This window comes from Tamandua tetradactyla, chromosome 2 (assembly GCF_023851605.1).
Source record: "Tamandua tetradactyla isolate mTamTet1 chromosome 2, mTamTet1.pri, whole genome shotgun sequence".
NCBI classification, from domain to species: Eukaryota; Metazoa; Chordata; class Mammalia; order Pilosa; family Myrmecophagidae; genus Tamandua; species Tamandua tetradactyla.
In genome coordinates, this window is record NC_135328.1 from 161,061,072 (window position 1) to 161,087,226 (window position 26,155).

General features: G+C 38.7%; 1 protein-coding gene across 16 annotated transcripts in view; it reads right to left on the minus strand.

Moving 5' to 3' along the window:
• FGGY (FGGY carbohydrate kinase domain containing) overlaps positions 1-26,155 on the minus strand; it is a 515,661-nt gene that overhangs the window by 56,227 nt on the left and 433,279 nt on the right. For all 16 annotated transcript variants that reach the window (XM_077149482.1, XM_077149492.1, XM_077149484.1 and 13 more), the window contains one exon: positions 25,557-25,651. In XM_077149482.1, coding sequence (XP_077005597.1) covers positions 25,557-25,651 — 95 coding nt within the window. The remainder of the gene's footprint in view (positions 1-25,556; positions 25,652-26,155) is intronic.

The window sequence follows — 26,155 nt, forward strand, 5'->3', positions numbered from 1 at the left end:
TCTATCCTTATTTTCCTCCATAGCAACTATTTCCTAAACTATAGGAAAAGAGGAAAATTTTACTCAAAGGTTCTATTTTTCAAAAAGAACTTTAAAATATCTTAGTGTACTCTTATGCTATGATATAGGAGGAATGGCTGGAGTTTTGATTATTAATTTAGCAGAATCTTTGTTAACTGGGCAAAAAGAAAAAGCTTGTTTTCCCGTCACCCCTCTTCCTATCTCTGTCTCTGGCAGATCCCTCAGAGATGACATCTGGGGGGCTGTCTCCGATTTGATCCTCAGGAGAGGCTAGGATACGGAGGCTTACTCCTTTCAGCTCTATGACATTTTGGCCACTCTGAGATGTCTTATTCTTTCAGGCTGAGTCTTATTAGGGAGCCTCCTGGCACTGGAAAGGAGAGAATTCTCATTTATTGAGCAGCTTCTCCACGTCAGGGAAAGTGCAAACACTGTTCATCTAACCTCACATAACATCTCAGAACAACCCAGTGGGGTAGGTGACTATATTAAATATATTTTTTTTATTTGAGAAACTACATTTAAATCCAGAAACGCATAGAAAATAGTATCTCAGCACAAAGAAAAAAATTAAACTTTTTGATACAAATATTATTGTCTCTATTTAAAAACAATAGAACTGAGTCTCAGAGAGGTTAATGATGTTGTCTAAATATACTCATTTAGTGAATTACATAGTTAGGACTAGAATTCAAGGCTTTCTGACTTGAAAACCCACCATTTTAACCTCTAGCACCTTTGGCTTCTCTGGGGCTAACTGAAAAGTTGGGACAGGAACAACGAAGGAAGTTGTGGGGCCGAGGCAGTTACTGAGAGAGGGAGCACAGCATGTAATTCTATCATCTACCACCAGGCTATCCATTTTCCCCATGGGAAAGAAGTCACTAAAATGTTAAGCATGCCCAAGTCTGTACAGTGCTGATGGTTACAATCCGAAGCCCACAAGGGACAGGCTAGGATGCTTCAGAATACAACCAGGAAAGCCTTCAGTGGTCATTTATAATGTCCTCTTGCTGGCATGGTAGGAACTGTGACTTACAAAATTTTTAGATTTGAGGAAGTAAACGTCCTTTTATGATGTTTCCCTGCTACTTTTCTAGAAAGGAGGAAGTCTGGAGGAAACAGACCTTTTTCTTTAAACGTGTAAAATTTTACATCTGCATGTTTTATATGAATTCTCATCCTGGTTTGGCCAGTAATGAGCTCTCCAGCCAGGAACAAAGTACTTCCCCTCTATGGGTCCCAACTTCCTCATCTGTAAAAGGAGAGGTTGGATGGGATGGTCTCGGAGGGCCCTTTCAGTTCCCAGATTCTGATTCCTGTTTTTTCCAAAAGCTAGTACTGCTTACTCTGTTGGGCACAAATCACTCATGAGTGACACTCACAGATATTTTTGTGAACTACTGGTTACTTCTGACATATTTCCACCTACTGCACTTTTCCCGAGGGGTGGGATGGAGGATGCACGGTAAGGCAGGTACATAGGCAGTAAAAGAGTGAGGGGATGGGAGTCTGAAGCTGTAAGGTTTAGTCCTGAGCTATGCCACTTGCTAGCCATATGAATCAGGAAGGAAGGAAGCATTTACTGGGGCCCCCTATGCAGCAAACACTTTCACACATATTATTTCACAAATTTTAGTAATTCATGCATCATCTTCACAATTGTTTCCATATCAAGTCCTACCTTTGTATGTATTGTTATGTAATGTTTTTTTCTAAATTAATTCTGAATAAATCAATTTTACTTGTTTTTTCTATTTTTTTTAACTAGTCTTAGTCTAGGTAAAAATATTCAAAACACTCAGATATGATACTAGTTATATTTTTTCTAATACACATACAAATAAATATTTAACTATTAGAAAAAGTTTCTCTGCACACCAGCTAATATTACGCAGTTACCACTGATGACCTCTGTGTGCATTTTGCAAAATGCTATATTATCACACTCTTGTGGCCTCTGATTACTGGAGCTCATGGAGGTTAGTAACTTGTCCAACTTTGAACTAAGGACCGACACACCCGAAAGCAAGCTCTGGCTTATTTTCATGACTGCACTAGAAGTTTTATTTCTCTTATCTTTAGAATGGGTATGTCCTATAAAGTTTCATGGGGAAGCATTTCTAAGATATTTAGATCTCACACACAGCAACAATTCCAAAATTATTTTGGAGACATAGGATTAGCAAGTTTTTCATATACCAAGTAAGAACTCAAAATTAAAAAGTGTGCTATTTCACAATAAGACATATGTATATAATACAAGACTTTCTACACCAAACAATTTGGAAGGCACTTCTCAGAATAAGATAAAGTCATTTAAGAAGAAAAAAATAGCCTAAGGAAGAATTCATTCTAAGAAATCAGCCTAAGGAAGAAGTAACCTTCTTCTTACTTTTTTACATTTCTCAGTCTGGTGATAATGCTGTCATGGATCAATCACTATTTAGGCTCAGCATTTTTGGACCATGGAGATGTGGGGGCTTTGAAATCAGACAGATCTGAGTTTATACCTTGGTTTTACACTAAGAATATGTTCAGATTTTAGAAAGCTTCTCTGAGCCCCAGTTTCTCATCTGTAAACGGAGAATACTCACTGTTGTGAAGGTGAAATACAACAGTGTGTAAAATGCCTAGTGCAGTGCCTGACATGTAATAGGAGCTCCTTATATGGTCAAACTATAATTTTTACTCTTTGTCATATCTACATAGGAAGGTTGCTATGAGGATGCAATGAGGCAACACATGGGAAAGTGAGTTATAAACTCCAGTGTGTTACACAGGCAAAACTCTTTGGATCTCAGCTTAGAAGTTACATCCCTGGGAAAACTTTTCATTGACACACTAAACTGGGTAAGAAGCCCCTGTTCCGGTAACACAGCACCCTGTGCATTCTGTCTTCACTCGTCACACTGTGTTGAAATTAACAGATAGTTTTCCCTTCTCCCCAGCAGTCCTAAAAGAGCTCATGGAGGTAGAAAATGTATCAGTCTTTTATATCATTGTTTCTCTGCCATCTAGCACATAGTTGCTGCCAGATACAAAATTGGTGTTCTTTTAATTTTTTAAATGGGTACATGAATTTATGGGAGGATTAGCAGGAGTTTTCAAATCTATTTTGAGTAATTGCACATATACTTGATGGTCCTGACCATGGATTTATGGCAGCACTTTCAGATATTTGGTCCTTGAAACTTTAGCAAAGTAAGATGCTCCATGACCACTAATTCTTTGGTCAAATAAATTTGAGAAACATTATATTCTATAAGTCCCTGGTCTTTTGCCCTCCTGGGAGATTAACAATGCATGTTTATATGTTTAAGTCTTAAAAGAAGTCTTGCTATAAAAATAATTAGTTAGCTTGAACACAGCATTTCCAAAAACTAATTATTTCCAAGAATACCCTTTCATACACTAAGGAATACTCTTTTGGAAATTCTGGCTTATAAAGAACTTGGGATCTGAGCAAATTTTTCTCACTGTTTACATCATTTCCCCCTCCTGGTTCTCCTTCCCCCATCTAAACTGCATAGTCAGAAAACAGGAGAGATACATAGACTGGACTTGACAAAGAGGCAGAATCTGCAACAGAGACGATAGAACATTTGAGAAAACTGATAGACAGTTAAGTTAGACATTGGAAAGGCAGACAAATCCAGGGACTGACCAAAAGTATTCTGACAATGACTATGAATGTCCTCATTTGTTTCGCACTTGAGACCCTTCACAGTTCTGTGCACATATGTAATATCAATTGTTCTTCTTCCTCCTCTCCCCTTCTCCTCCTCCTCCTTCTCTTCTTTCTCCACTATTATCACCACCATCACCATAACAATGTCAGGCACTGTTCTAAAAGCTCTTCCTGTATTAACTCATTTAATCTTCGAAACAACTTTATGAAGGAGGTACTAGTGTCATCTCCATTTTGTTGAAGGGGGAACTGAAGTGCAGATAGGTCAAACAATTGGCCCAAGTTCTGTAAAATGGTGTGGCAGGCTGAATTATGCACCTCAGAAAAACATGTTCTTAATCTTAATCTATTGCTGTGGGTGTGGGCCCATTATAAATAGGACCTTTTGAAGATGATACTTTCAGGCATGGGCAAGCAAATCAGATTGGGCTTTAATCCAGAGTACTGGATTAAAAACAGATTGAAATTCAGGCATAGAGAGAGAAAGCCATGTGGAGGAGAAGCTGGAAGTCAATGGAAACTGGAAGAGAAAGGAGAAGATGCTGCCATGTGTATTGCCTTGAGACAGAAAAGCCAAGGGGATCAATAGCAGCCAGCCCAGCAATGCTGCAGTCTTCAGGGACAAAGCATCGCCATGATGAATCCTCAATTTTGGACATCTCTTAGCCTCAAAACTGTAAACGATAAATTTCCATTGTTGAAACCAAAGCTTTGTATGGTATTTGTTTTAACAGCTGGGAAACTAAGACAGATGGGTAGAACATTTTACATACATGTATATTCCATATAAATGTGTGGAATTTTACTGGTCAAGAAACTGAGGCTCTGAGGGTTTAGGTAGACCTGTTCAGAATTAGCAGACAGTAAATAGTCAGGTTGGTCTGATTCTCACTAAAAACTCTTTATATCTTATAAGGCTTTCTCTTGGTATTGATATTTGATATTTGTTAGCTATTTTATAGTTTACTAAGCACCTCTATACTCTTCATTCTATTTAAGCCTTTTTTACATAAATATTACTCTTCTGTTTCACATATTTTAAAAATAAAATCTCAGAAAACTATTACTAGAGTGATAACAGTGATGATGAAATTAGCAATAACTACCACCCGCTTTTGATTAATTGTCTTACTTAAGGCCACAGAGCTCAGAAAGAACAGATTTAGGGCTCAGACCCAAGTTCTTTGATGTCAAGTCCAAGGTTTGTTCTGCCCTTCAAGGATGGGTCTCTCCCAAACGACCACAGCATGATTAGCCCAACTGTGGTACATGCCTCAACATCTGCCATTAATTAGAGTTTCTGTTGCCATGGCAATGGTTTATTATTGCAAGGATGATAAGATGGCCAATTCAAGAATACTATCTTCCTCCTTTCCTTCCCAATCTCCAGCAAAGCTTCTACTCTTTCCTTTTTCTCCTTTCACCCCAAGTGATAATCCTTGGAGTTCATGAGAATTTCTTTTCCTTTTGCTTGGAACAAAGGCTCTGAGCCAGACCAACTTCCAGTCAACTCTCACCTCTGATACTCATTAGCTCTCTGGTCATGAACAAATTTTTACCCTGGGCTTCATTTATTTCACTAGGAATAAGGGATAAGGATGCCTAATGGGCAAGGTTATTTTGATAATGTGATATAGCAAATATGAAGATGCTAGCACTTGGAATGTAGCAGGTATTCAAGAAATGGTAGCAGCTATGATAACTAAAATAACAATCATAATTATTATTTACAAAAAGATGAGATGAGAGATTGGATGTTTGAGAGTTGAGGTTATTTACTTTCATCCATTCATCAATAATTTTAGTTTATTCTTCTACTGAACTCGCTCTTTTCCTTTATAGCACTTATTGTGAATTGAATTGTGTCCCCTAAAAGATATGCTGAAGTCCTAATGTTGGTACCTGTGAATGTGACCTTATTTGGAAATAGGGTCTTTGCAAATGTCATCAAGTTAAGATAAGGTCCTACTGAATTAGGGTGGCCCCTAATACAATATGACTGATGTCACAAGAAGCGGAGGAGAGACAGACAGAGAAGAATGACAGTGGAGATGTACAGGCAAAAGAAAGCCATGTGAAAATGGAAGCAGAGATTAGACTTACGCTGCCACAAGCCAAGGAATGCGTAGAGCCATAAGAAGTTAGGAAAGGCAAACAGTGATCTTTCCCTAGAACCTTCAGAGGGGTCACGGCCCTGTCAACATTCCGATTTAGAATTCCTATTCTCTAGAACAGTGAGAGAGTAGATTTCCGTTGCTTTAAACCACGCAATTCATGGTATTTTGTTACAGCAGCCCTAGAAAACTAATACAATACTTAACCCAAAATATATATTTGTCTGTTTCTCCCACTTACATGTATGCTTGATGAGGATTGGGGCCATAATTATTGTACCCCTCCCTGTACCTGGGGGGATACTTACTGATTGAACAAATATTTACCAGACATCTACTCTGTGTCAGGCTCTGTATTAGGCACAGGAGTTACAAAAATAACTAAAGCAAGATTCCTAATCTTCAGGTATTCAAATAAGTGGTCTGTGAAAAAAAAAATCACAGAAATAAAGGAAATGGAGCATTTATTCTCAACCCCAAAAGGGTTTGCTTTTTTTTTTTTAAATAATGCTAATGACATAAATGGAATTCAATCTTCAGTTATCTTGTAGTACAAAGGACCATCTATGGGTGGTGGTGTGGACATCTCAAAGCTCTACATACCAGGAAGGATTGAAAGTGGTAGTGTTAAGCCCCTAAAGTAATCAGAAACTCTCTTTGAAGCACACAGAAGAAAGGAAATGAGAAAGAAAAGGGGGAGGGGAGGAAGAGAGAGAGAGAGAGAGAAAGCCTTTTAGAGAGCTAGCTCATTGACTCCTCCCAGAACAGTCTGATCTCTGCTAGTGAAGCAAGAGGTCAGATCCCCAGATGGAAAATCAATCTCCAGGAGTAGCTGGATAGAATTTCTAATTTATCAGTGCCATGAGACACAGCCTGTTTTCAAGAAAAGCAGGATGAGGCCTGAGGCTTTAGCTTCCCCAACTCACTGTACATTATAGGCCAAGATGACATTCCCTCTAACCCCGTGACATGAACACATGTAACAGTCACCTGGTACAGGGGTCCCTTGGAGAGACCCTCCAACCTGCATTTCTCAACAGCCCAGCTTTTCCCATTTTGAAGATTTTATTCTATTATTTTTGCACTTATTTTATATTTTATTTTAGCTATTACTTTATTATTCTTATATCCTTAAATATTATTATTAATTATATTACAAACACTTGGATTATTTCCTTTGAAAAAATCCCACCCAGTGCTTCTTAAATTATCTTCAGTAGAAACCTTGAAGGCTGCCATGTAGCAGAGGAAATGGAGGGCATAAAAGAAGGGTAAGCAGCAAATACAGTTTGTCTTTTGTCTATTTTACATATTGGGTTCCCAAAGGGTCTACTGTGTTAAATTTTTTGAAAACTACTGAGCCTGATCCTTTCAGATAAAAGATGAGGAAATGGAGGTCTGTGCTGGTTTAAAAGGATGTATGCCCCCTAGAAAAGCCATGTCTTAATCAAAATCCCATTTCATAAAGGTAGAATAATCCCTATTCAATACTATATGTTTAAAACTGTAATCAGATCATCCCCCTGGATGATGTGATTTAGTCAAGAGTGGTTGTTAAACTGGATTAAGTGATGACATGTCTCCACCCATTTGGGTGGGTTTTGATAAGTTACTGGAGTCCTATAAAAGAGAAAATATTTTGGAGAATGGGTGATGCAGAGAGAGCAGAGAATGCTGCAGCACCACAAAGCAGAGTCCACCAGCCAGCGACCTTTGGCGATAAAGAAGGAAAACGCCTCCCTGGGAGCTTCATGAAACAGGAAGCCAGGAGAGAAAGCTAGCAGATGACGCTGTGTTCGCCATGTGCCCTTCCACCTGAGAGAGAAACCCTGACTGTGTTCGCCGTGTGCTTTCTCAGTCGATATAGAAACCCTGAACTTTATCGGTCTTCGTGAACCAAGGTTCTTTCCCTGGATGCCTCTGATTGGACATTTCTATAGACTTGTTTTAATTGGACATTTTTTTGGCCTTAGAACTGTAAACTAGCAATTTATTAAATTCGCCTTTTAAAAAGCCATTCTGATTCTGGTATATTGCATTCCAGCAGCTAGCAGACTAGAACAAGGTCTAAAGATGTAGACCTTTTGTCTAAGGTCACAGATTGAATTGCTCAGTGACTAAACAGACTAAAGACAGAGATGCTTATCTTTGAAAAATAATCAGAATATTATATAATATAAATAACCAAAAATCATAAGGAGCAGTCTGGAGTCAGTGCTTGTGTGAATGGGAAAATTATATCTAGAGACACCCCTAGTAACTAGATGATCCTGAATCAGATTTTTTTGCTAAGGACTCTAAATCCCAATCCATCAACAGCAGCATCATTGCATTAAAAGCTAGCACTCTTTGTAACTAAACTACAAATGGTTGCCTTCCTAGCTAGCTCCAAGGAGATTACAAATTATTTGCAAAATTTTGCCTCCATCTGTTTGATACAATATGAGGTTATCCAGCACTTGCTAGGCTAGATTGTTCAAAGACCTGGAACCTTACCTGGATGCTCATACTTTAGATCAGTAAATGTTGGAGCATCTAAGTGCAGTGCTAGATAGTTAGAGCAGTGAGGAAGTGGGTCTTACCCAGAGGAGTTTTCCCAAAGAAACTTGTTGCAGTATCATAGAATTTGAAGAGCTGTTTTTTTGTATTATCATAGTGAGCAGACTATAATGTCAGAATGTCTGGGTTAATATCTTAGCTTCACCTCTCACTGGCAATGTAACCTTGGGAAAGTACTTAACCTCTTTGTGATTCAGTCTCCTTCTCTGCATAGTGGGACTAGTACCAGGAATTCATGGGATCACTGTGATGATTTAATGAATTAATACACAAAAGAAGTGCTTAAACAGTGGTTGGAGCATTCTAAATGAATTCTCTCTGCCATGGTTTTAGAAAATTTTAGAATCCTATTGAAGATAGTGGTCCCAGATCCCCACCACACTTTAATATGTGGAAAATTCACTAAGGACTACTGTTTCCTATTAGTCTAAGCATTTGTTTGAATCTTCATTTTAGGACTGTCTATAAATTTCTCTTCCTGCGTCTGTCATGGTTAGTCAGCTTACTGAGATGAAGACAACTGCTGTAATCCAATTATCTAGACCACTCTGGTCTGTCAAGATCCCTCCTCATCAGAGATGGTGACAGGTGAAACTGACACAGCCAACTCCGCAGGAATTTCACCACCCCCCCACCACCCCCACCCCCCGCTAATTTCATCCAACTCCTCCATGTCAAGGTGTCAGCTGATGCGGGTAGGGGAGAGTTTGCACGAAAACAATGCAACTTTTGAGCTAGTACAAAGTGGGTGCTTGGTTCCTATTTCCTAGGTGCCTTTTCCATTCTGAAATTCTAAAACACAGTATTTTACAACACTCAAATGTGGTCCAGTGTTACAGGATAGCTTTCTAGGGGCATTTAAAGAGTGTTTCTATTCTAATTCAGAGACTGTTCAATACTGTGAGAGACAAGTATTAAACATTTATTAGTTTTCCCAGCCTGAATTAATCAATAGGCTATTTTTCTGAAAAGTAGTTTTATCACCTAAGAAGCAATTGATGCTACTACTTTTTAAAAATTATCTATTAGCCTACAACATTTTGTATAAATAATAGACAGGGGAAGCTGGGACAAAGGATGCTCCCAAGTCTCCTGATCAAATTCCTAATTCATCTGTTTGTCATTCACAGCCCCCCACCCCACCCCCTGAATCAACTGTGGTCTTTACATATCCAACTTCTCCTTTTGCTGCCCTCAACTGGGATCCTGCCCAGAATTTAAGTTGATCTGCTTTCTGTCTGTTTCTTTGCTCTCACTAGCACCTCCATCCAAAAAGCCCTCTTCCTTTGCTTCATTGCCTATCCTAACTTAACATTTACACTTAAGACCATTTCAAGACTTCTTGAATAAGAAGTGTTCTTATTCAAAGAAGACTTCTTAAATAAAGTCACACTTCTCTTTCCTGCTCGTAGCCATTACCATAGAGATTATGTAAGGCAGTCTCTGTTTTTCAGCTCACTTTACTTTATTTCTATAACCCAACTGTCAGCTCCTTGAAGGTGGGAAAACTAGCCCTGCTCTTCCTTTTTCTTTTTTTTTTCCTTAAAATCAGTTAGGCCCTATGCTACCTACTGCAGTACTTTGATGTCACCAGTAATATGTGCACATCCTTAGGGACAGATAAACCTGGGTTCAAATTTCACATTGAATATAAGCACTGAGTGTGAACTTAGGTAAATTCTTTTAATTTTTTGAGTCTGTTTCCTTATTTATAAAAGTGAAAACAGTAAACTTTCTATATAAACTTATTATAAGAATTAGATTGGAAAGGTTAAGTTCTGAATATTGAATATTGTTTCTGTAGGGAAATTTCTACAAAACACTAGAGCTGTATGGATATAGATGCAGCTTTCTTACTGTGTGCTTTGAAAAAGGTAGGATGAAAGCTTAGAAAACTTTGAGAAGCAACAATAATAATCAACACAGGTTCTGAAATATGTAGGCTTAAACTCCCAACATACCACTTAATAGCAATGTGACTTCGGTAAATCACTCTCTCTTTCTGAGTCTCTATTTCCTCATTGGGGAGTGAAAATAACCACACACCTATAACACTGACTCACCTGGAATAGTGCATGGCCCACAGGTGAGGATTAAGAAAGAGGAGTTCTCTTGAGTAGGGCATGAAATTTTGTTGGTTTGTCCAGAGTGATGCCCCAATAAATCCCAGAGTGATTTGAACAGTGAATAAAAAAGTATTCGCAAAGTTCCCTTTGGGGGATGGTGAGAAAGGGGGGAAATTCAACTTCTCTAAGTTGAATTCTTGATATTCTCACAAGCAGTGGGGACAACCAAAGCAATAGGCTAAGCCCCCAATCTTGGGGTTTGTTCATATGAAACTTAACCCACAAAGGATAGGTCAAGCCTACTTAAGATTAGGCCTAAGAGTCACCCCCAAGAGAACCTCTTTTGTTGCTCAGATGTGGCCTCTCTCTCCAGCCAACACAACAAGCAAACTCACTGCCCTCCCCCTGTCTATGTGGGACATGACTCCCAGGGGTGTGGACCTTCCTGGCAACGTGGGAGAGAAATCCTAGAATGAGCTGACACTCAGCATCAAGGGACTGAGAAAACCTTCTCAATCAAAAGGGAGAAGAGTGAAATGAGACAAAATAAAGTGTCAATGGCTCAGAGATTCCAAACAGAGTTGAGAGGTTATCCTGGAGGTTATTCTTATGCATTAAATAGATATCACCTTGTTAGTCAAGATGTAATGGAGAGGCTGGAGGGAACTGCCTGAAAATGCAGAGTCGTGTTCCACTAGCCATGTTTCTTGAAGATGATTGTATAATGATATAGCTTTCACAATGTGACTATGTGTGAAAACCTTGTGTCTGATGCTCCTTTTATCTACCTTATCAACAGATGAGTAAAACATATGGAATAAAAATAAATAATGGGGGAACAAATGTTAAAATGAATTTAGATCAAAATATTATTGATCAATGAAATGGAGGGGTAAGGGGTATGGCATGTATGAAATTTTTTCTGTTGTCTTTTTATTTCTTTTTCTGAATTGATGCAAATGTTCTAAGAAATGATCATGATGATGAATATGCAACTATGTGACGACATTGTGAATTACTGATTATATATGTAGAACAGAATGATCATAAGTTAAGAATATTTGTGGTTCTTTGTTGTTATATTTTTTTAAAAAATTAAAAAATTAATAAAAAAGTAAAGAAAAGAAAAAAAAAAAAAAGAAAGAAGAGCTCTTATTCCTCCTAACTAGATACCACTTTGTACTGTGCCTGCCTGTGACTCCTAATCCAGACTTGTCTCCTCCAAGAGGTGGCAAGCTACCTGAGACTCCTGGCCTCAAAGCCTAACTTAGAGGTGGGTACCATGGCAGTACTCACTAAAGATGTTTAGGCCAATTTTTAGTCTTTTGGGCTTCACTTAGTCAAAGTGAACTACTCTCCATGATATCAACGATCTCTCCCTTTTCCAGTGGGCCTTGTGCAATCCAGTAGGGAGAGAGGTGGGGATGTGAATTCATTGTAAGGACTGACTTCTCTTTCAATATTTAAAATCAACTATATCAGCACTCAGGGTAATAGAAACCACCCTAAGAATTTCAACAGAAAAAATTTAAAGCAAGAAATTGGTTTCACAGGTGACAGAAGAAACTAAGAAAACAGGTGATGCTGAGGTAACCCAGAGATCAGCAATAGCAGAAAGCTGCTACCTCTTTTAGGGCTTGAAGCACAAGGAAGGCAGTGTGGTATGATGAGAGCCAGGAACCAGGGATATCAAGATGGATCTAAAACTACAGAAGGACTGAGTGTCCAGAGCTGGGACCTAAAAGACAAAGAAGTTGGTAGCACATAGGAGATGTAGCTGCTGCTGCAGTGGAAGGGAGAAATGACCTGACTTCTTCAATTTCCTGCACTTCAGTCTTCCACCACTATCTTCCACTGGGCAAACCCACCCAGTTGCAAGGGAGCCTGGGAAATGTACCACAGAGCAGAGCAGGGGAAAAGATGAATAAGGTATCTGAGAGCAAACAGGCAAATGACTAGCCCAGGCATCTTTCAATAATATATGTAAACCACCAGCATAGTGTGTGATTTATAGTTGGCTAATAATAATGATGATGGTTAACATCATAAATATGTGGTATACCTCTCATTGGCATCATTTGGTATATCTCTCATTGAAAGCTTATGCAAACCAGTAACTTTCTAAGTGGTTTATACATGTTATCTCATTTAATCTTCACAGCAATCTTAAGAGGTAGGTACTCTGAACAGTCTTATTTTAACAAATGAGGAAGTAGATTTACAGAGGTGATGGTGTTGATCTAATGCAGTTACAGAATTTGAACTCAGGATTTGAACCCAGATTTATGTGGTGTCAGAATCTGTGCTCTTAACTATGGCCCCATAATAGTTTTATTATTTATAATATAAATCATACAGCTAACAGGAAGCGGAGAATACTAAAGAAGCTGAACATGAAACTTCTCACAATTACTGGAGAGATATTTTTGAAGGTCTACATTTCCAGGGCTGAGAGTTTAGGATACACTGTGAGCATTAAATTTGCCCTTAAAAAAAGGAGATTATAAAAAAACAGACAGACTATAGCAGACTATCTCTAAGTGAAATTACTTCATGGGTAGCAGATTGTCCAAATGGAGAAAAAACATACACCACTTAATGCAGCTTATAAAAGTCCATGGTGTTCTCTCCTGAAGGCAGCAGGGTAATTTTGCTAAGAGGATGCCAAGTTCAGTGGCCTCTGTGGGCTTGCTGTTTACTGATATTTGATACGCTTCAACAGCTGTTGCCCTTCTCGATGGATGGGTGCTTCATTTTAGCACTTCCCTGATGCCAGCCTGGTAAAAACTTTAGTACTGAGGGCCTGTAAGACATTGTTTGTTTGCAAAACTTCCTGAGAGAAGCGGCATTCGGGGAAGAGAAGCTAACACACATGCTAGCCATCTACCAAGCAGGGCATTCTCAGTTCTTCCCTGGGTCAACCTACATCTCCAAAACATTATAAACCAGGGCTATCCTTAACCTGAAGCCAAGTTTCAGTGTCATGCTCAACTCCCAACAAAATGCTACATGAAGAATTGTTCTGCTGCTTCTAAAAAACTGCTGTGGAAGGATTTCTAGGTTAGTCTTCTAAAGCATGACAATTTTAGAATTTGGTACAGGAAACTGGTATGCTGCCTATGACCTCTCAGTTTTGCTTTGGTTGTCTGGAAGCTCAAAATATTTCCCTTGGCCAAGATCAGAGACCCATAGGCTAAATCTGTCCCATAGATGTATTTGGTTTGGCACTCACCAAACCAGGGTGAGGTACTCACCAATCCAGGTTTTAAAAAAACCTGAATTTCAATGTACTTATATAGAGTATCTGTTCTACAACCTGGTTTAGAAACAAATCATTCATCTTGTTCTCTGCCAGTATCTTGCCATGTTTATATGGCCTGCCTGGCACCTGAAGGCATTTGAGTTTGAGAAGCCCTAGAATAAGTGGTTTGTATAGCTGTCTCTTTCTATACAGTTTTTGATTTTTAAGTTTTATTTTGGTAGGTAATCCTCTTAGACATTAATTTTAAGTGCCCTCAAATCCTTTATGGAAGGAGAGAATGAATAACAAACAAGCAAACAAATTGTTTTACTTCTCTAAGCAAAGCTGACAAGATCTGTGTAAGCAGGTGCATTTCCACTGCTTCTAAGGTTGGATGATTCCTGGTGAATTACTCTGTCCTACTTCACCTGTCCTGTCTGGATGCTGAAAGGTTTTTGCAGTTGTAGGCTCAGCCCTGCCTAGTTCCTCCAGCAGGAGTAAGAACTTAGTCCCCTGTGGTTTGAAGCTGTATTACCCAAGAGAAATATTCTTAAATTTAAACCATTATTGCGAGTGTGAACCCATTTTAAGTAGGATCTTTCAATGGGGTTACTTCAGTTAAGAAGTTGTGCTCCATCTCAGTGAGCATGGGTCTTAATTCTGTTACTGAAGTGCTTTACAAGCAGAGTGAAATTCGGACATACAGAGGAAAAGCCACAGGAAGCAAGGAGGCTGGACGTTGACAGGACCTGTTAGAGAAGAGACAGACCAGGAAATGCTGCCATGTGCCTGTCCATGTGACACAGGAGCCAAGGATTGCCAGCAGCCAGCCCTAGAACACAGGTCTTTGGGAAAAAAGCATCGTTTTGATGATGCCTTGATTTGGACTTTCTTTTAGTCTCAAAAATGTGAGGTAATAAATTCCCATTCTTTAATGTGACCCATTTCATGGTATTTGCTTGAGCACTCTAGGAAGCTAAAACATCCCTCCTGAAGTGGATGTTTTCTTCAGGAAATCTATATGCCCTGAAGTGGTTTCTGCTCTATTTCTAGCAGGTGACATGTAAACCCACTTCTAGGTGCCCTCCAAAGCAATGGGCTGTGAGGGACAGGCAGAGGTGGGTCTGGAGCTAGACTGCCTGAGTTCAATTCCCCGGTTTACTACTTACGATCTGTGTGAACTTAGGCAAGCTTTTCAATGTCTCTGGGCCTCAATATCCTGCTGTATAAGATGGGACAAGGTTACTACCCACCTCATAGGGTTGTCATGAGGATTAAATTAATACAAGGGATCATAATAACAGTTTCCTGTGTGCCACATATTGTGCTAAGTGTACTTTCATTCACAGAATCTTTGCAGTAACTTGGTAGAGTCAGTTAACATAATAATAGCCTCAGAGAAATTAACTTACCCAGGTTCATTCACACAGTTAATATGCCAAGAGCTGTTATCATCCTGGGGTATGGCATGGGGACTTAGAGAGCTACTTTCTGTATGCAAAGGGCCTCCTCTGAGCCTGCCAAACAATGGACTGAGTTCACTCACCTTCATCCATCCCCCCGAATATCTGGCAGACAGTTGCCATAATACCACATAGCTGAAGCTCCAGCAATTACTAAAGATATTTACTATGTTCTTTAGTAAATGGAGAGAAAGTGTGCTACAACCACATATTGTACTAAGTGTACTTTCATTCACAGAATCTTTGCAGTAACTTGGTAGAGTCAGTTAACATAATAATAGCCTCAGAGAAATTAACTTTTCTCTGAGGAAGGTTGTAGCACATGTTCCTTTCTCTGCTTTCAGGGGAGGCACTCGAGTGCAAAGATTACAAGCACAGGTCAGGGGTTACAAAGACTGTTGAGTAGCAGCTCTGTCAGTAACTAACCCTCCAAAGCCCAGTCAAACGTTGCCTCCTTGGGAGGTCTTTCCTAGCCCCAAAAATGTCCCATTATCCCATTTTATAGAAGTTATAACTTTAAAATAATAGCCAACATTAAACAAATACTATTTCCCATTACATGTACAAACCTGTTTACTTCTCACAACATGAGTTGTGAGATAATATATCTATAATATAGCTGTTATTGTTATCTTTTACAGACGAGGGCTTTGAGGCACAGGAAAATTAAGTAATTAGCTCAAGAAAGATCCCATGTTCCTTATACTTCAGTACTGACTTATATCACTGTATCTTTCTGTATTCCCCTCCCCTTACAAACTGGGAACTCCTTGAGTGCTGTCCCTGTGTTGAATTCTCTATTCTGCCACCATCTACGACAGCCCCTGGCACATGCAGGCTCCTCTTGATAAACCCTGGCTGGAAGAATGAAGCAGAGATCCTCATCACCTACTCTGAATCAAGGCCCCCACACATGCCTTTTCCAGATCTAATCTCCTGTCATCTGTCAGTTCAGCAATCACAGCCCACCCTGTCTCCAGCAGCAGAAAGCAGAAAACGCATCCTGACATTACAGGAAGGCCCTGAATAAAACGTGCATTAATGGAGCAAAAACAAGCCAGCGGAGTGATTAATTTGGCCTCCCCTTCGATATTATGTTTATACAAGTTGATTATATAGCACTTAATTACTAATTTGTCCTACTTAAACCAAGAGTGCTTTTAATTTTTAATGATGTAGGGAAGAAGATGCCTTTACTCAGTAAGGAACAGCTATTTTATTTCCTTCTCTTGTTCTGCCCAGCCAATTAATAACATTTCTAAGGAAATGCTTCCTTCTCATGAATTCTTTCTCTCCTTCTTTTTCTGGACCTCCTAGATTTAAAAAGATATGGACACAGACAAGAACTAGTTAAACTGACTTTACCTTCTGCCCTGGCTGGCTGGGCAAGGCACTGTAAAGCAGAGTTAACATGGTACCTATAAAAGGTACGCTCTGATTTTTTGGAGTTGGAGTGTGTTTATTCCCAGAAACCATGACTTAGCTGTCACCAACAACACAGAACACAGACATGGGTCCAAATAAAGCAATACCCCCCATAACCCCACTTTGCTTTCTGGGTATTAATGTCAGATCATTCTAAGCACAGGTCCTGGGGCAGCCTAGACTTCAGACCTGTGGATTGAGATATGGGTTTGATATGGGCTCTGCCACTTTCTAGTTGCTAGATCAGGGGCATGTTACTTAAAATCTCTGAGCCTCAATTTCTTGTCTGTAAAGGTGAGATGAATAACTTAACTTACAAGTATTAGTGTTACGTGAAGTATCTTAGCACAGTGTCCACCTGAGAATAGGTGCAGAAAAAATTATTACTTGCCTTCTCTTTAGCAAAAGGTAAGGCAGGAACATTAAAGCAAGGATTGATAGTCTCTTTGGAGGACATTCAGCATGTGTGTCATTTTCTGAAGATCTATAGAGTCTAGATCAGTGCTACTCAAAGGGCCTGTCCATGATGATAGAAGAAGTTTGCATTGGAATATAAACCAACACACTGATTCCTTCATTGAGAACATGTTGGTATGAAAAAAAAATGTCAACTGAACTAAACAGTACACCTGATGGCACAGTTGACTGACATCCTGGTTCAAGTTTCTTATCTCATTGTGTATCTGACAGTACACTTGATGGCACAGTTGACTGACGTTCTGGTTCAAGTTCCTTATCTCGCTGTGTACCAACAGTTCACAGACTGGCTGCTGGACCATTCTAAGCAGCACAGTCTAGATGACTATGTTGGACATCTTCCATGGGTTTCCCACTCTTTGCTCTGAGCAAGGCTGACTTCCTTGCTCTCTGACTTTGAGACCAGTCAAGGGGGAGCCTGGCAGGATATCAGGAGAGGAAGGAGAATGGGGTCAGTTACCCATCTCTTTCCTTACAGGATCAGTGAGTGGCAAGCCAGCTGCTTCAGCAGCATCCACACAGCCCTCTGTTCTGGGGTTCCAGTAGTTGTGCTCTGCTCTTGCCTCTCCAACTATTACAAACCCAGGATACCACATTCTTCCCTGGGATTTCTCAATTCCCTGTTAACAATTTTGTAAGTAGTCTCTCTATTAAACTCTCCAAAAATTATCCTAATTTGAAGATGCCCTCTGTCTACTTTGGGGACCTTGTCTAACACAGTGCCATTTTAATATACATCCAAATTCTAGTCATCTAAATCTGATACTAGCTTTTTAAATAATGGTAGTCACACTTAGCCCCAGAAGAGCCCATTTCTATTTGTGGCAGAGAGGAACAATCCTAAGCTTTGGAATCCTAAGCCAGGTCTTAGATTTTGGCTCCATCACTTTCTAGCCATTGGCTTTGGTAAGCCACTTAACCTCTATTACCCTCAGTTTTCTCATTTGTAACATTATCATGATATATTATAGGAAATTTCTTTATATACAGCTTTTAACATGGCTCAAACACTTTATAATTGTTCAAATTTATTTGAAATGCATATGATTAAGACATGTCACTTAATTTTCTCAACCCATGGTACTTTGGTTCGTTCACTACAAGATACCATATACACTCAATTAAGGAACTGTAATAATGATTTCACTTTTTTCTACAGTATAATTCTTGATCATTTGCCTCAGTGCAGCTAAAACTCTTTCACAGACTTCTGAAAGACCTCCATGCATTCCACTATTCTGAATAAAATTTTTACAAGTTGTATGTACGTAGTATGTATATGTCTGTGTGTGTGTGTGTGTGTGTGTTCTGTGTGTAGTTACAGTCACCATCAGGGCTATTTTCCCAATTACAAAATATTATTGATTCCTAATTTAAATACAGTGCTTGTCTTTCTTGAGCTATCATTTTATTCCATGGCTTAATTCACTGTGGTTAATAGTAAGCTCATATAAGCTTGGATTTGCTGTTCATGAGTTAAGTATAGAGAAAAAAACAATATATTTATCTCTCATTTATTCTAACAAGGAAGTTTATTTTGAAAGGTAAAGGCAAAAATGGCAATTAGAAAGGCGTTAATTACTAGCAAACTTTTACTTCTATGGGATGATCTTAAATACTTCTTTAGAATTGTACCAGTATGAAACATTTTCTTGAACAAAATCAAGTTAAAGAGTTAGATAAACTTTATTTTACAGTTCTGTAATCCTTCTAAGTTTCTAAGGACTCAGTAAATGCTTAGCCATCATTTGCTTTTATAAAATTGGAAGCCTTAAGTTCCTGAAAAAAATTGGGGGGGATAATCGAGAAAAATGTTTGTTAGTCTAATTATTCCTGTCTAATTATTAATACAATTAAAAATGTCTTTTAATTAAAGCTGTTAACTAGTTAAAGTGCTCTTTTATATCTTCCTCTATAAAAAATAAATGGGCAAATTATGATTAAAAGCAAACATGTGAAGCAAAACAATCCTGATGAGAATGTTATGAAGTCTTCTCCGAACAAAGGAATTAAAAATTTCTAAACCAAAGAGGGCACTTTTCTTATTTTTATTTCTACATTTGACACTCAACAGAGCAATGACGTCAAATGAGTGACACTGATATTTTCTATAAACCAGCAAGAGGCTGTAAATGTCAGTTGAATTGCCATGGCATCTCTGCCTTTTCCAAGCAATAAATACCTATTTACTATGATATGGTTTGACAGAACAGAAAAGAGTACGGATTTTGCATCAAGCAAGATGATACAACGTCTTCTTACTTCAGAGTCCTCATTTATACAATGGGAACTGTAATATCTATTGGTTTGCTTCAAGGATTCTATGAATAATAATGGACAGAAAGTGACAGCACTGTTCCTAGATTACTCCTGTAAGGAACAGGAGAGTCAGATGTTATATATCTTTTATAGAAAGAATTTCCTAAAAATATAATTTTAACTTTGAGCTAATGTTTTGACATTTACATTTATGGTGCCATTCTGCAAACTAGATTGGAACAAGGAGACTTACAATTAACCAGAGTCTGAATTTTGGAGTTTTAAGGTTTTTTTGGAGGGGGGAAGCTCTTAATAAAAAAACAAAAAACAAAAAAAACCACATACTGTTAACCAGGTGTGGCAATAAGTATATTGAATGTTAGACCCAACATCACATTCTTAATTTAATCCTTCTTTAAACTATTAATTACCATTCCAAGGTTTCTGTTGACTTTCTATGAGGCACTGACATATGGGACAGGATACTGAGAAAATTCAATCAGAAATCTGAATCTATTTAATTAGAAACCAGAATCTCAAATGTCCAGAAACACATGCTAACGCAGCAAAGGGCAAAAGTCTAGCAAAAAAAGTTGATAATATCAGGACCATATGTGAAACGAATAGGATTATAAGAGGCCTGGGGAGGAAAGTTAAATGGAACTAAAATTCATAGTAAAAGACTCCTTGTACACAAGAAATGTAAACCCTGAATTTTCATATAGTATTGATGGGAATATAAAGTGTTAGTATATATCAAAATCCTTAAATTTGGGCAAACATTTTCACCCAACAATTAGACCTTTATAATTTGTTTTATGGAAATAATGCAGAATCTGTACACAAATGATAATTGCAACATTCTTTACAACAATGGAGACAATCTAAACATTCAAGACTAAGGGACTGGGGAATAATCATGGTATATTTCATAGAGTAGAAAATAATGCATCTACAAAAATATGTAAAGGGATTTACTATATATTTTGGGGTGGGGAGAAAACAGCCACAAAGCAACATGAACTGTATGAATACATTTTTTGTAATTGTAAAAAGTATAAAACAAATTAAAAATACATACCAAAAAGATGAAAATGGTAGAAAACAGAAAATTAAATAGTAGTTATTTTAGGGTAGTAAGATCAGTGTTTTCATATCCCTTTTCTGGCTTACTGCATTTTCTTATTTTTCACAATGAACATGAATTATTAGTTGCATTCCAGAACAAGAAGGAAAAAAAGCAAATTAAGATTGAGTGCACTGAGAAATGGGATGGTTTCATATTTCTGAACATTCATTATATTTCAGTCTTTCCAAACTCCAAAAAATTATGTTATAATCAGTTTTACTTTGAAAACTGTATTTATGGTACTAGAAAGCCAAATAGAACTAAAAAGCACAGAAAGATGGCTCCCCTCAAATGAAACAAAAATGGGATACATTCTGTTTTGGATACAAAATCACAGACTTTGTAGCATATGATAGGTGATGACTATCACTGGTGCAAAATGAAGCAAATTTCATGTGAAAGAATAGAGGGAGATGTTTGCAAGGGCTGAGCACTGTGGTTGGCATGAGAGTTTATCTAGGGGGCACACGTTATGGAAAAGGTAAGAAATCACAGCTCTCAATTGGCCATTCAACATGTGTTGGTCTGTAAGACCCAGGAGTCTGTGAGAAACACAACAAGGAAAGCTAATGGTGGGAGCACAAGGGTCAGTGGTTTTCAGGGGCAACAACACTCACAGAGTAAGAGGGAAAATGGTTTCTGATTAATTGGTTGATTCTAAGTGCTTATTTTCTTTACACTGGTACTCCCCTTCAAAATGATTACTGAATTCACTGTGTTCTCTTGTCACTGTCTTCTTTTGCTGATTTTTGCTTCAGATGCCTCCCTAACCGTTTTTTGTTTTTAGGGGGAAGGGAGGAAGTTTACAAGACAAATAGCATTGTCAAAATTAAGGCATGCTTTGTATAAACAGCCTAGGGAAACAAACTGCCTCTTAAGATAAATTACAGAATGCTAATGATATCTGCATGGGTCTGAAGGAAGCAGAAAGTGCAAAGCCATTTTGTATTTCTGTCTCTTTACCATTCGATTGCGTGTTCTCTCACAACATCTTGAAGCTGGTTTCTTGCATTACTTATTGTTTTTTACATTTCTGAGAACCTCTCTACTGTCTATACTTAGAAAATGTAAGCATGCTGATATTTTTTAAACTTTGTTTTCCAGTTTGTTAAATTTCCAGAGCGCAGGAACTCGGGAATGGGATGAGCTCAATTTCTACCTATAAGGTTTTGCTTGCTAGGATACTAAGAATTACAGAAGATCACTTTGGAGTGAAAGGAGGTAACAGAAGTGACTTTCGGGGTGAGGAAGTGGTTAAGTGAAATAGTTACAGCGGACAAGATGACATGATTCCACAGTTTTACCAATAAAAGGAGATAGGAAAACATCTTTCATTGACCCAACAAGTCTTCTCCCACCAACTCAATAGGTAAACTTTTATCAAGACAGTGGTATCTCTATGGTTTGATTCCATTTTATTCATCAAACATTATTCAGGCCATACAGTATGTTGCAGAGACACTTGTAGCACGGCACTTGCCCTCAAAGAAATTTTAGTTTAGTTTTAAAACTTATTTAAAGGACAGTACACTTTTTGGAGAGGGATAACTCTTTAAGCTGGTATTAGTCATTATATTCTTTAGTGCAGTGGCTATATTAGTAACTTTCATGAGTTCCTACATGGAAAATAGAATAATAAGACTTTAGATGCCTGAAGGGAGGAAAGGCAGGAGAGGGGAGAGGAAGAGTGCAGAGAAAAACTACAAGAACAAGAATATCAATACATTAAAGAGGGTATAGAAGCTAGGACTGGCAGCATGTTTCAGAACTTTGAATAGCAATGACCTTGATCTGACTTATATCTCTCATTAAAATCCTGCCAGAAAATCCTGTCCACTGTTCCTCTCTCTCCACATGATAAAATTCTCCTTGAATTGAAACACATAGAAGTTTGCAATAGCAACCCACAGCTGCAAGTCCTTCAGATCCACTGGTATCATCAAAGGAGGATACAGCTCTATCACTGGCTCAAGTGTTCCTTCAAGGGCCTAGGTAATTGGAGAGCCTGGTCTCCTCCCAAGGCCCATAAACCTCTTCCTTAGGTCAGCAGCCAGGATCCATGAATGGCCATGCCTCCTATGGATTCTTCCTCATCTTAATTTCATCTGAAGGGGATGATTCTTGCTGGGTCTACCAACGTCTGCCCATCTGGATCAGATGTGTTTTATCTTCTCATGAACCAGATATGTGGTTCATGAAAAGATAAAACAGTTGGTCTGCTGGAATCACTGATATGTTGGCAGGAATTACTCTGCATTATTAAAGGAAGAAGTGGCCAGCACCCTGCAGATCAAACAAGGATCTTTGAAGTTCAAAGAAAAGACTGTGTGTTGAGGTTCAAGTTGAAATATATGAATCACAGGAGGAAGCAATTCTGTTTCCTCTTAACCTGTCAGAATCTTTAGTTGGTACCCAGACCTGGGGCAGGTTGGTGGGCTCCCTTTCTCTGGAGAAAGGAGTATGGAGTCAAACCAACACATACTTACAGCTCCAAATAATTAAAATAATGATATTGAAAATTATACTTGAGGCCTATGGAGGTCCTTGGATCTTTCTTTATCTCAGTGGTCCCCCAGAGTAGCCATTATTTTTATTTAAAAATATTAAAAAGGAACAAAGCAAACAAACAACATGCAATGGAGAGGCCAGGTGACATTATCTGAGAAGATGAAACAAGCAAGCATAGAGGTAAAGATTACATGGATTCTTTCAGGCAAGTGATGATGATAAATAAAACCTTAGGCCTCTCTATGCCTGGGGCTCACTTTACCAGATTATAGTGTCTCCTAAAACAATCAGGAAAGGCACAGTCTTCCTTGGTTGAATAGGTGACATGAGTTTGTGTTTGAGATGCTGTGAGCCATGAAGTTATTCAAGTCACCAATTCCAGGATCTGTTCCACCCTATCTTAGAAAATTCCAGATGATTAATAGAAAATCTCATGTAGTGATGATGTTGGTGTGAAATTAAGCTCAGTTTCCATTTAGTGGAGGTTGTGAGTAGAATCTCCTTGGAGGTGGAAATCCCAGACTTGACTAAGAAGTGCCATAAAACATGATGTAAAGTATCTAGGGAGCAGCCCCATCATGTCATACTACTCTGCGCTGCTGACTCTCTCCTTATTTGTGACTGATGGCATTCCTTTTAGAAAATACAACTTTGAATATTTCATGTAATGAAGCAAAGAAGCCAAAAATTCTTTTTAAATCAAAGAGCAAAAAGCAAAAAAAAAAGCAAACAAAATAGAAAATTAATGAGAATATGGATAGGGTATGGCTCAGACACCTCTGTCTCCAATCTGACTCTGCTCCTTACTAACTGTGGAGCCTTGGGCAAATCACTTAAAGCTCTCTGACCCTCAGTTTCCTCATACACAGTATGAGCATAAAAATGTCTATCCCCAGAGAGATAGTCAAGATTAAAGGAAGCAACATGTACAGGGCTTCAGTAGCATCCCTGATGTTTTGTTTCAGCCACTGTAATTTGTCCCAGGAAGGTCAAGGCATTCAGTAGTGAGAACATCCTTACAAGATGATATATTAAAATATTAATTGACAAGTCATTGACATTTCAATAATAAATAAACATCACCATGTGATGTTTTTAAGACAGCAGCAGAAAACTTAGAAAAAGATGAGACTTTCTATCTTCTTCATGTAAAAACTTAAGTTAAACTCCATAATCATTCATGAGTGGATTAAATTCCTTGGAAAAGATGTTTCAGAGGCTTGAGCAGTGCAATCTGATGCAAAGAGTACAGATTTTAGAATCAGACTTTTGCATCTGTCCCTTTCTAACACTGTACCCTGAGTTATCTAATCTTTTTGTTAACAGTTGCCCAATCTCTGTTGCCCATGCCAGGTTGTTATAAGTAGCACAAAGATTATATGAAAAGCACCTAGCACAGTGCCTGACATAAGAGGGTTAAAAATAAATAGAGTTTTAATTACTGGTCTTGTGATGGAAAACCTGGCTTCTAGTTCTGACACTGAGACACTGGGCAAGTCATTTAAGCTCTCTGAATCTCAGCTGAACAAAGATCTCTTAAACTATCAGTTGGGGCATGGGAGCCAGGTTTCTTGATTCTGGCATTTATGAGCAGTTTCAAGTTGGACTAAGTTATTTAACTTTTTTGTGCTTCAGGGTCTACAACTATAAAATGGGGATAACAGAGCTTTACGAGGACTAAATGTGCTTGCCTAATCCACAGAAAAACTCATTATGTGTTATTGATTATTATTACAGGTAAAGAAAAAGAGGCACAGCACCGCATGGTAGGATCCAGAGCTAGTGAGCAGTCAAGCTACCATGTGCGCCCAGGCACTCCAACTCCAGAGGCTGTTGTGCCTTTGCACAATACAGCTTTTTGACCTTTTTGTAAACCTGTTCTTAAAACTATTATTTTTACACTCAAAGCCTTGCCATAAAGCCCCAGTGTGAAAAGTCTTTCGCAATTTGGTGGGAGGAAAAGCTTTGACTCCTACCAGAAACTAATGTTTCCTCATTTTGAAAATAACAATTATGCAATTTATCATGTGTTCTTTTTTGTTTTGGCTGCCAGGAAGCTCAGAGCCAAATTATATGCTCAATGATGGACATCAAATTTTTCCTTCTTCCTATATCTTTGTTCCTTATTTTCCCCTTTAATTCCTTTTTTTGCTAACATTTTCATTTGTGTCTCTTGTAGATCAAGGCCTCAATGGTATTTGGAAAATGGTAGGGTTTAAATAAGCACACACACGAAAATCTGAAATATACATGAAAAACTTATATTTTGAGTCTTAACCTGTTTCCTAAAAGAAAAATGGTCAAGGAGAAATTTAAAAGAAAAAAAAATTAAGAGCTATTTTAAAGGAGAGGAAAAAAAAAAAAAACGCCAACAGAAAAACAACCCAACAGGAAAACAGAACCACCAACACTAACAGGGGCCAATCCAAATGAAAACTGCAATAAATATGTCTGAGGCTAGAAGTGCTTGTGCTTTCTCTGGCTGGAACCTATCATTTCTTAATTATATCCTGTGTGTTGTGTTTTGCAAGATGTGAGCTGCTGTCAAAAGAACGGCCTGAGACAGGGGAGGAGCCATGGCCTGCCCGCTGGTCTTCACATACCTGTACAGAAGCGAAATCCCCCGAGGCACAGGCACCCAGAATAGCAGCACCCACAAGAACAGACTCCACTTCTTGCGACAGCACCACTGGCATGCCTGCACAGGAGAAGGCCACACCCCGGTTAGGGCCAAGGGCAGTGTGGGAAGCCAGCACGCAGCCCCAGCAGCAAAAACACCTGACGTCAAGGCAGCATGCCCCCTCCCCTCCTTGCCCTCTGCACATCCTTGTTCATTGGGTTTATCTGGTTCTAAAGGATTTTACTATCCCTGCCTGCTGGTACGATAGCAAAGAGGCCCACGGGAGTCAACACTTCATGAGGCCATTTTGCCCAGGTGTCCCAGGTTTTGGCTAGCTGCCTCCCACCATGTGGTTCAAGTTCAGTTCAACAAACATTTAGTATGTGCTTTGCTGGGCCCAGGGAATATGAGATAAATCAGATTATGGCCTCCTATTCAGGTATCAAAGTGGACAAAGATGAGAAAAAGATAAAGGCCATACAAGGATTTGGTTCTTTAACTGAGATACAATAAGAAAAGGGAAGTAGTAAGGGAGGATGTGATTAATCCCCTAGTAGCTTCCTACCTCTCCCAGAGCCAAAG